The sequence below is a fragment of the Taurulus bubalis genome (genome assembly GCF_910589615.1).
Source record: "Taurulus bubalis genome assembly, chromosome: 15".
In the NCBI taxonomy this organism is placed as follows: Eukaryota; Metazoa; Chordata; class Actinopteri; order Perciformes; family Cottidae; genus Taurulus; species Taurulus bubalis.
Window position 1 is genome coordinate 8,904,496 of NC_136603.1, and position 12,283 is coordinate 8,916,778.

The window sequence follows — 12,283 nt, forward strand, 5'->3', positions numbered from 1 at the left end:
CACTGCCTATTCACCACTGACGAAGCGAATGAAGAAAAATGTAGATTTTTTAATGGCAAACATCTCACAACTTGACATCACCTACTGCAGATCCAACAGTTTTCATCTCAGACTACGTCTATGTACACTGGTTTGCCGTACTGCCACAAATGCCACAACCTGTACAACATTGTAAGAACAGACTGGAGGGGAATAACGTTGTGAAATCCATCCAGTAGCTTTGCCACCTTTAACAAATGATTCTGCGCTGACATCTTGGACCAACTTTGTCCCAGAAGTACACTGCATTAGTGTGTGTGTGTGTGTGTGTGTGTGTGTGTGTGTGTGTGTGTGTGTGTGTGTGTGTATGTGTATGCATGTGTGTGTGTGTGTGTGTGCAGGCAAAAAGAAACATGAATGTATATGAAAGCATTTTGGCTCATTCTGAAGAACCATATAAGTCCATGTTACATTTCCAGACGATTTCAAACATCTCCTATCTAAGCTGTGTGAACATTCATATGTTAAGACGGTGGAGATTGTGTACTTTCAGGCAATGTATAACAGTCACAATCCAAAATGAATCAGGCTTATCACACAACTGTGAGCACGCTGGTTGCTGAAAACCGTCGGAATGGACTTGTATGGTTGTTCATCTGAAGGCAACGGATCCAGTTCCGCAAGTTCAGCGTGTGAGGATAAAAACAGGTGGATGGGGTGGTGCGAGCCTCATGTTTACATGTCAACAAGAGTTCTCTCATTGCACAATTCTTCATTTCTCTCTGAGATACTGAGGTGACTGCATAATACTGTATTGCTGATTTGGATCCAAATCTTAAATAAATAAAACATCTTGAATAAGATCCAGATTTACGAGGGCTTTCACATACAGGACTGCACACATATATAGATATTAGGTTATGATAATAATTATTGATTAATTGTCTATACACTTTTAAACATTCAAGAAATCTCCTTCACTTGCTTCTCACTTCTTTCTTCAAGTATTAGCATACCAGATTCTCTGGAGAGAGGTTCAACTAAAGCAATGCAACTTATACCATCATGATATATAAATGATCAAACTCCAAAATAAAAGATATCGAGGATACTTTTTTTTCCAAATACTTGTCGATTGCACAACTAATAGCAGCTAAATGAGCACTTAACTCGGAGCAAGGAAAGAATAACAACAAGAAGAAAAAAAGAGTCAAAAGATTCAGTAGATTATGTTTGCAAATCTACATCTCTAGATATTGTTGCTCCACACACAAATTACTGCTGCGGCAACAAGGCAATACATTCCCCTAAGAGAGGGCCTGGGCCAGTCTTTAAAGTCTACCAGGCTGCAATAGTCTGGCAGAGCCAGGTATTCTGGGTAAGGGGTGGATAGTAGGAAAACGTCTGTTACTACTGGATGTGAGGGAGACCAGGGGGCAGTCTGCTGTGGTCGTCTGTCCGGTGACCTCCTGTATGAGGGGTTTAGACTCCGGCACAGGCTGTGGACTGTCTGGCCAAAGCTCTAGACTTCACTTCCCTCTGATCCATCTATCTGTCCATCCCAGGCTGTGTTACAGGCTGTCCTCATACATGGAAACCCTTCTCCTGTTCGTGCAGCAGCTGAAGGCGGAGGTTCTGTACGCTGCTGGAGATCCGCCTCTGGTGGCCGATCAGCTCCACCCCTATACGCCTCACATCTCTAGGCCGAGAGGGGAAACACAAAAACACACACACGCACACACACAGGACGCTTTAAGTCTTACTTGTGAGGACTTTTTGGTGACTTCATTCACTGCATTTTTTTTGTCGTGCAGACAGTGTTTACACTAACAAGTGTGCTATGAGCTTCATTTATTCTCCCCTCACTCATGGGCTGAGTGAGGATTAACAAAATAATTTAACTTTGAAGTGCTTCAATCTTTTTTCTATCCTTGTAAAACCACGTTATGTATTCAAGAACGTGTGCACACTGAGTTTATTTGAGACTTAACCTTTTGGTCAATGTGGAACAAAACGTGTTTATGCAACAACCACGGGGCTGTATCAAGCTATCAAGAAAGGGGAGAAGAATGTCAACACACGCTTTTATCAATTATTGATGGGGTGTTGAGATTTGGCTCCCTTCTTTTGATTGGTTGTTACATTCTCTAGTTTAGGGTGAAGATTATTTCACACGATGCTGGACCATGACCAACACATTGTTCCTATAATGAGCTTGATTCTGTCAGTGTGCTGTAATTTAAATTATTTTACTTTTATATATCTACCAGGTGTGCATTATAAAACATATATTCTGTTTGTAAGAAGATACATCTCATAAAGTGAAGATTGTATCTTTGATTACTAAAATAAATATTTTTTATTTCAATAAATACAAATAAAACAGAACTATTTAATTAATCAAAGCGGTATACTTGTAAATTAGATAACACATACATAACATTGGGGAGCTTGTGAGAAAAAGAATGGTCATAATTAAAGCCCACATCTTTCAATCTTCACACACCCAGTGTGAACCACAGGCATTCTGTGAAAGGTTTAAGACTCAAGCTGAGATTGAGATAACCCTGATGACATCTCTATGACATCATCAGGGTTATTTTTTCTATCAGACTTTTTACAGCTCTCTCATAGAACCACAAAAAACATGCACAGTTTGAATAGTACTCCTCGTAAAAAGTAAACTGAACATCATGACTAGAATTGATCCCTTTGAATCCCCACGTCTACTACAAAGATAGTCCTATTTGGTTTCATGCAATTTAATAATAGTTATATTTTGGCTCTGCTACTCACTCAATACTCATCCTCGCAACAGAATCCAATGTGTTGTAGCCAGCTGCCATAAAATTGCTTTTGTACTGACTCATCTTAATGGCGTCTAGCCAGTCGCCGATGGAGATAAACATTGGGTAGTCCATATCTTCCCCTGGAGATTCTGGAAGACTGATACACACACACACACATACACACACACACAACACACACACACACACACACACACACACACACACACACACACACACACACACACACACACACACACACACACAGAAAAAGAAGATAATGTCAGATCCTGCAGTATTTCTAAAGCATCTCAGAGGTGGACAGCTTTACAGTTTACAGTTCTCAGAACGACACGCACTCGGTTTTACTTTAAGGCGTAGGAGATAAACTGTATTTACCAGGAATGTCACCCTCCCTTTGCCTGGATTTAGAAGAGATGTTCTATCACAGCTCACTCCAATAACTCAAGTTTGGTTCTGAGTTCAGAGATGCTTGAAAAACGTGGCTCCCTGTCACCTCTGCTCAAATGAACTCACAGTGTATTTGCACTGAAAGCATTTTGAGGAAGTCTTCAGTACCGTACCTCTGAATGTCCTCTACCAGCGGCAGCAGGCTGCTGGGGTTACGGATCAGTTTATCCAAGAAGGAAACAACATCGGTGAATTTGGGCCGATGACTCCTCTCCTTCTGCCAGCAGTGCAGCATCAGCTGGTGCAGGGCCACGGGGCAGCCCATTGGTGCAGGCAGCCGGTAGCCCTCTTCAATCGAAAGAATCACCTGGAGAGACAGTCGCATGCGATGAAGGATGAAGTCTAAATGTGGAAGAAGGCTGCTGTATTAGAATTTAATTAACTTGGAAATTGATCTATTCGGTCGGAAGGTTTTAGTTAGAGACTTGAAATTGAAATTGTGATTTATATTTGATCTTGCAGACTGCAGCAGACCAGACAAAGACAATGCACCTACTGAACTATATGTAGCATTGTTTGGCATTATATAGTTTTGTCAAAGGATGTGGGGTTTCATTTACAAAGCTTTAAAGGGCTACGAAAACCTTCTCAAATTATGTGAAAATTCTTCTTTAAATATCTTGTTTTTTCAGCATCAGGATATTGTAAATGGTGAACTTGAACATAATGTTTAATAAAAGTAAAATGTCTAATATAAGCCTTTATTTCACTTTTTTTCTACTGTGGACATTCTATTTTTGTGGGCCATTTCTTTCCCTTTCACACATTAGTTTCACATTGGCTAGTTGTAGATGTAACACTGAGGAGTAGTGTAACAAAGAGTCTACATCCAGGCTGTGTGAGGCTGTACAAATGCGATATCATTATAATGCTAACATATGGATCACCAAAGTCAGTAGGAGATGTTTTTATGGCAATCTATCTGATAGTTGTTGAGTTTAGAGGGACATTTACTAATTTTAAAAGCATGCTAATAGCTAATAACATAAGAATGACAAGGACATTTAGGAATACTTAAGCCTTCAATAACCTTTCTCGCCACTTGGGGGCAGATTACCTACTTGATCCTTCAGGTCAAAACAGCAAGCATCTTCATATTTAGTGTTTTGCGTAAGCTTCTATTATTTTCCATAACCTCCTCCTTTTTTTTTTTTCCAAACAAATACGTTTGAACTTTTATCCATGTGCCCACACCTAATCTGTACCGACAATCAATTCCAACATGTATCTCATACGAGGGTAAATCCCTTTTTTATCTGATCTGATAGCGTGTGTTACTGTAGCCTCCATAGATCTCCATGCCATATCTGTGAGTCTGTGGGGAAATACAGATCCATGTATCTTTGTAGGGAGCAGTGGTAAGTGGCTGACCAGGAAGAGATAGTGTTTGGCTGGTTTTGCGGCTTGGCTGGCCTTTTGCTTTGGAAAGCACTTCTAAGCAATTCCCAAACAGCAAAAATCCTCCCCAAAACCCTGGGACCTTCGTAAATGTGTGTGTGTGTGTGTGTGTGTGTGTGTGTGTGTGTGTGTGTGTGTGCACAGATGTGTACGAGTTTGTGTGTAAGGAGTTGAAGGGATTACGGTGGAGCTTTCACACTCAGCGGAGAGAGGGATGGATCTGCTTCCTCCATGGCCCCTCCAATCCCTGACCACAGCCCAGGGATCAGCGGGTTGCTCAGCCACACTGAATCCACAGCTTTAAACTCCCCCTCTATCGGCCTGAAGTCCTCTGAACCTCTGACCTTCAATGCTCTTTTCCTTTCCCTCTCACTCATCTTTTTCATCCTTTTGGTGAATCTCACCAGCATATCTGTTCCTCCCCTCCTCTCCCTCAGAGGTAGGCTTTTCATGTTAGAAAACCGCCAGGGAGCAGGTTAAAGGGCAGCAATTTTAACAGATATAATGGTAAATAAACTCAGAATTTACTCAGTGGAGCAGGGCTTGAATTGAGAAGTCAATATTGAGGTACGCTGTAGTGCTTGAGGTTAGAGAGCGAGGAGAACATTTGGAGAAACAGCATGAACAAGTCTCTTCCATTTTCAGGACTGATCACTGAGATGCCTCAGAGAAATTCCCTTAAGAACCGTTCACAGAAAAGGTAAAACACCAATGTTCAAAATACACTCTGTGAGGTAGCTTGGCAGCTATGTCAATGGGCTCAATTGTAGTCAAGACAGTAACTTACTACCACTGAGGACACCGAGGTCACTTCACTTCAAGGTCTTCTTGTCTGAGTCTGATATTACCAGAAACATGACGAAAAAAACTAAACCTTCAACCCATAACACCCGGAAATTCTGGCTTCAATTTAGCTCGTAGCTACCAACTGCAGTCCCTGGGCAGGTACATGGCTCATAATCACATATTTAAGAATCTGGTTATGATCCTGATTGTAGCATCCTGTCACCAACAGGATGAACAGGATAACTATTATCATTGCTTATACATTTTTAATTAACTGACTGACATTTGTTTAGCCTATTTCATATACAGCTGCTATTCATTCTCTTGGGACACGTTGGCGTCAAATAATATTGTGTTTTATACCAATAAAGCTAATTTAAGTGATCAAAACAAAATAATTGAAATAAAAAGTCAAAAAAACAAGATATCAGTCACCAAATTGATGCCTACTATCCTCTTCTGCAGGAGCTCTAACATTTCACACCCCAAAACCTCTCTGTGCCAAGGTCCGTTTCAGTCAAATCTGACTCAAAGTCTCTTAAATATGGAGAACACTGTATTTAGTAGTTACACACCTGGTGGCATAACCTTTTCAGGTTAAGTCAATGAGACTTGAGAGATTTTTGATTGAGGAGGTTTGCAATGCTAAAGAGCATTTTCCAGTTTCCCATGTGACACAGATACATGTAAACAAACAAACAAATTAGTACAATACTCACATCCTGATTGGACATTTCCCAGTAAGGCCGCTCCCCATATGACATCACTTCCCACATGACGATGCCGTAACTCCAGGCGTCGCTGGCCGAGGAGAACTTCCTGTATGAGATGGCCTCAGGAGCAGTCCATCGGATGGGGATCTTACCACCCTGTACACACACACAGCAAGTAAACACTCATGGACAGACTCAGATTGAAAACACGTTTATTATGTCCGGCATCTTGTAAATCATTTAAAGTACCTCAACCTGCAAACATTGCTTTTCAGCAGAGTTGTGACTGAAAAAATTAGCTGTGAAAGCATGCAGAACCATTTTATACCGCACTTTGAATATTTAATTAATTCTGCTGTTTTCTCCTAATCTGAATCCTGAAACTGTATCACTATTTCTGTGTTTATCAATGCCAGAATCCACCTCACCTCACCTTTCTCCTCTCTTTTCTCCACATCCCCTCCCCTCATCTCACCTCACCTCACCCTCCGCTTCCCTTTTGTGGATTTCATCCACAGTATTGCAGAGCAGAAAGCTAAACTTGGAACCATAAACACAGCATTTCCTTCCCACAATAACCTCAATACGAACCAGGAAATGGAGGTCACCCAGGGCTCAGACAGATTTACAGTGCAGCGTCATTTCAGTTTTTGAAGTATAGCTTTTTGCTTTCTAAGGCAACTCCATCTTTCGCTGGCCACAGGGGAGAAGGCAGAGAAGTAGAGCGCAGAGCATCAGAGTATGAGTTTATTGATGTCTCCAGCTGACACAGACACAGTGGCATCAGTCTGTATACTCAATCTTTAAATGGGAAATTGAAATGTCTCAATTCCCAAAAACTTAACTTGACACTAACAAGATTTATATTTAGAGGAAAAGATTAACATACTTTCGAGAATAACAGTGATACAACAGCAGGTAACTGATTTTTTTGTTATGCGTCGATACAGGAAGGACCAGCCACAGAACAGCTGGTATGTCTAGTAAACTCTCAGTACATCGATTTATTTTTATTTTTTTACATCTATTCTCCTGTGACTTTCATAGTTCAAGACTCTTATTTTATATACACTACACTGAATACTTCTCATTCTCTGCTAAAGTTTAAGACCAACAACACAAAGACATTAGATTCTCATCTATCTCTAGCTTTAGAAAACCCCTTTAGATCCCTTTTTCAAAGCCCTATCTTTAAGGGTATAACAAATACTCAATAGGAGGAGGTTGGGGCTTCCACCCAGGACACTGCAGTCCGTGTCCTGTGTAAACCAAGTCAAAGTAATTTTGTTGCTTAAACATAACTTTTTTTGTTAACATTTCCTAGTCATTTTAGGTCAAACCATGGTGTTTTTTTTAAACTTAACAAATATATATGGCTATATGAATACATATTTGTAGAGCTACAACATGTATCTCTTGCTGACGAGAAAAGGAGGACACCAGTTATCTTTGGTAGACTACAGATACATATATATATATATATATATATATATATATATATATATATATATATATATATATATAGATATATATTTTATCTTAGGCTTTTGAATGCAAATACTAAACACATTTTCCCACATATTGTATTTGGGTTCAGCCACATGCCTGCCGTACACCGCCCTGAATCCCCATTCAAGTGTTTCAGATAAGCTCGAGGCAGAGAAATTGGACATGTCACTGTTGCGTGAACTGCAGATGTAAAATCCCACGTAATATCTGACCATTTCATTACCTATAACACAAAATGTCAGTCTGTCCCATAGAACTGCATCCTTCTCAGGGTTGAAAAACCAAAGCAATGAAATGTGTCCATCTATCCAGGTTGATGGCTTCCCATTGAGGTAAGGTATTATATAGAACTAATGTTACTATGTCCATCGCATGGGACTCAAAATGTCACTCAAATTACACCAATTTATTGAATCAATTTAATCCCAGTTTGGAGCCTGTGCTATAGGGTATATTTCTTGGAACAGGATTACCTCAGCTTTGTTAAAACCTGTAATGAATTAGTAGCAGCTGCTTGGTTTGAGAGGGTTGTGTCAGGTGTGTACCGTTGTAGTGTAAGCAGCCTCGGGGTCGTCCTCCAGGACTCGGGACAGGCCGAAGTCGGACACTTTACACACCAGGTTGCTGTTGACCAGGATGTTTCGAGCCGCCAGGTCTCGGTGAACGTAGCCCATGTCCGACAGATACTTCATGCCCGAGGCGATGCCACGCAGCATGCCAACCAGCTGGATGACAGTGAAGTGACCGTCATGTTGCTGAGAAGAAGAGTGGGACACAAAGAACAATGAGGAGCCATTGTTAAAGAGCACAAACAATGAGAAAAGGAGGAAAGGACACAAACCTAATGGTATGTATAGAGCAACAGAATATTCTGTATTAAAATACTTTAGTGATGTTGTAAAGGAGAACAACAGTTTCTTCAGAATTATTATCGCACTTTATTGGCAGGACAATATGTTCCCATTCCAGCTTCTTGAGAGACAAAACAGACGAAATTAAACTGCCTGTTTTTCTTACAATTCTCAAAAATATTTGACTATGCTTGGACCACAGTTGTGAGCAATATCCTTCACCTAAGAAGGGTAATTTTGCTACGCCGCCAGCAACACAGACAGTGTTTTGCTTTGATGGACTGAGAAAAAGGCCTCCAATAGATATGTAATGGCTTCGTCTTTTTTTAAAGCTATATTTGTATCAGTTTTTCTTTGTCATGTGTATCTAGAGAAAACCCCACCTGAGGCTGAAAGCAGACATAAACATATGATATATGATATGATATCTCAACACTCACCCTCAGAAACGAGTCCAGTGATCCGTTCTCCATGTACTCCACCACAATCATCACAGGCCTGCCTGCAAACACACAAACACACAAACTGCTTATTTCTCCAACAATGTTTTATTGTGCAACTATGGATTTATTTTGCGAAGAAGAGTGGACAGTGGAGGGCGAAGGACCAGACAGAAGAAAGGTAACCGAGGAATGTAATGACACCTGAGCCACTTCCAATGGCTGAATAAACCAATGAGTGTTTTCTGAGTAAATATCAAGGTACATATTATTTGATCAAAGATGATTTTAGGCTGTGATACAAATCAATTTGACCATTACAAATGACTGCAATTACATCCATCATATGAGCTGTGCATGATGCTGAATGAACCTGATGGGATTTTCAACAAAGTGACACATTGTTGGCACCTGATATGCAACCTCCCCCATCCCCCTCCCCCACACACACACCATATTCAAATGTCTTTGCATCTATTTTCATCTATTATGCAAGCATCAAGTATCTAAACTTGTGCAGACAGATATCACATGACAACATGGAGCAAAGAACGGTCAGCATGATAAATTACTGAATGAAGGTCATCAAACTATTAGTCAAGGGACACTAGTCCCAAATGATCCCCCGATGAAGCACAAGATAATGTTCATAGGCGACACACTGGGATCTAGTAAAAACGGAGAATATCACAATGTGTGTGCGTGTGTGTGTGTGTGTGTGTGTGTGTGTGTGTGTGTGTGTGTGTGTGTGCGACTGCCAGTCTGAGAAAAAGAAAGGGTTGAGGAAACACACAGGCCATCAGCAGTTGATTGATGCGTTGAGTCAAGACGCTCGATTCATAAAACTCTTCCAACCCGTTAAATGGGATCCGTTCAGTATTCAGTTCATGCATGACATGAAACATTGGTTTAGAAACAGGTGCAAGTGCAGTTTCTCTTTCCAAATGTTATTGTTGCCCCACAGAGTATCCCTACGGTGTTACAGATTGACTGGTTTACAGCCGGGAGGCAGTTGTCCAGGCCTGTGTGCCGCCGGTGAGCTGTAAAACATTCTGAGCTGCTCCAAAGAGAAATACAAGTGGTGCTGTCATGAAGTAACACCATAATACCACACTCCAGATTCAAGACAGCTTTTTTCCTCACGTGGGAATGTGAAAAATCACACGGTGGAAGGTATCACTCAAATCTATGCAACGGTTTGTAAAAGGATTACTTTGGTACATGTGAATGGCTTTGGAGGATACAGGGTTATTTTCTGTTATATAAGAACACTATAGCAGTGCCACTATAGTTTCACTTCAAAGATCAGAAAATCAGACACAAAGGATATTACACAGCCTGTGACATGTCACAGAGGGTCTAAATGACATCTGTCACTACCACTTCACACCCTCAGCACCACGTCTGATAATTGCTGTGACAGACACGCAACAACAACCACAATGTTAGAGGTGCTAGAGAGCGGCAAAAAAAAATGCTGTTATCGTGCTACTTCCTTTTATCAACTCCTCAAATTCTCAAACTAGCTTCTTCACATTTTCTCTTCCCTAATAACCAGGACTATTTGAACTTTAAGATTGATTTGATGTGAATAGTTGCATTCAAGACAAACATTACAAAACACATCTTAACAAAATTCTGAAAGTGTCAGTATTCTGGTCAAACTGACTTTTCCCCTCAAAATTAGGAAGCACGGATCGGCAATAGCTTCGTTCGAGATGAGCCAGTTCTGCGCAGAATCGATCGCCAGCGATCGCCACGCAAAGCATGCCGGTTAGATTTGTGTCTGACTTGATCCCATCTTGCTCTGACGTCATGCACACGTGGTCAACGATACTCTCACGAGAGCGAGGAGGCCGCCGATTTTAGAGCCAGGCGCTGGAGTAGCTCTCCACCGACTGCGTGTTCCAGTGCATGATGGGAAACGCCTGGCTGTCGCCACATCAGAGAGCTGAATGGCTCTTAGATTTGACAGCAAACACCACGTGTTATAGAAAATTCTTATTTTATGTGTTGTAATAGTTAACGCTCGAGTGTTTTACAGGCAGGCATAAAAAGATCAAAGGCAGCATGCACATTTCTACATAAATATATATTTACAAACATATATTAATAAATCCGGACGAGGTCTGTAAACTACAAGTAGCCTACAGGAAGTGACTGGTTCTGTGACTTCCTGTTTATTATTTGAAAACTGAAAACAGTCCGATTTGACCACAGTTTTTTGTCAATGCCCCCTGCTGCTGCCGCCTGCTCTCGTCTACATTCCAGGCGAGGCGCAGTTCTTTTGAGCGAGCCTATTATAACACATTAGGAGGGGTTGCAAGTCAGCATGGCAGATCATTTGCTTTCAGGGCTATTGATCGACCCATCGGTTCATGTTCAACCCCCACTTCAATAGTGGATGAAACTTCTCAGGGACTGATTGGGTCAGGGGACTCAACAACTCATTGTAGAGACAGGAGACAGCAGGTGAGTCAGCATTGAGACCATTCTGCCTGCACTCTTTAACAAACAATGCCACACATGTCAGATTTAAGTTTTATTTTAACAAGAGGGGGGCTTTGAGGATGAGTGGTGGTGGTTTGGCAAACAACACAGTCGCCAGAAGAAATGTTGGATTTGTACGTTTCAGCAAACCACAGATATATTATATATATATATTCTTTCTTTTATTCGTTATTATATCCAATAACTATCAATATCGCATCAAAGTTTTGCAGTAACATCGATGTAAAAAAATTATCCCTCTGATGTTTAAAAATAATTGCTCCTTGAGAAAATGTACATGCTTTGTGTTGTGTATCTTCATAAATGTTGGTTGCATGGCGCATCATTATTGTTATCAATATCATTGAGCGTTTGAATTGCAATTTCAAATTTTGAGTTTTAATCTTTCGCAGGTAAGAAACAAAACTGATAATAAAGTTTTTGTGGCCTACAACTTTGGGAAAACTGATAAATATTGACTGTGTTACATTCACTTTTAAACAGCATGAATTTGTTTAACATTTAAAAGCTATTTTAAGCAACACATTAACAAGGGAATGCTGATCACCAGAGAAAATAAGGCATGCTGGGTATATGGATGGATGGATGAGAAGACTTACTTCAGACCAAATAGGCACATGATGTTGCTCTGCAAAATTGTATCATCATATCCATAAATTTGCAGATACTTTCCCCACAACACCAATCCAGGAGGGACAGGCAGGAAATGATTTGATCAAGCTTGGCTTTCCTGAGCCAATTAGCAAGGCTCGGTAACAATATATACTTATGCAGTGCATCGCCTGAATAACAAAAAAACCCCGCACCTGTTTCCCAGAGTTAACTGTGTCACCTGTTAT

General features: G+C 40.7%; 1 protein-coding gene across 1 annotated transcript in view; it reads right to left on the bottom strand.

Annotated features, from left to right (window-relative positions):
• Nucleotides 1-1,563: 1,563 nt before the first annotated feature.
• epha6 (eph receptor A6) overlaps nucleotides 1,564-12,283 on the bottom strand; it is a gene marked incomplete at both ends in the record, with an annotated part of 144,097 nt that continues 133,377 nt past the window's right edge. The window contains 6 exons of the mRNA XM_079231029.1: nucleotides 1,564-1,678; nucleotides 2,776-2,925; nucleotides 3,350-3,543; nucleotides 6,140-6,289; nucleotides 8,188-8,397; nucleotides 8,934-8,995. Coding sequence (XP_079087155.1) covers nucleotides 1,564-1,678; nucleotides 2,776-2,925; nucleotides 3,350-3,543; nucleotides 6,140-6,289; nucleotides 8,188-8,397; nucleotides 8,934-8,995 — 881 coding nt within the window. The remainder of the gene's footprint in view (nucleotides 1,679-2,775; nucleotides 2,926-3,349; nucleotides 3,544-6,139; nucleotides 6,290-8,187; nucleotides 8,398-8,933; nucleotides 8,996-12,283) is intronic.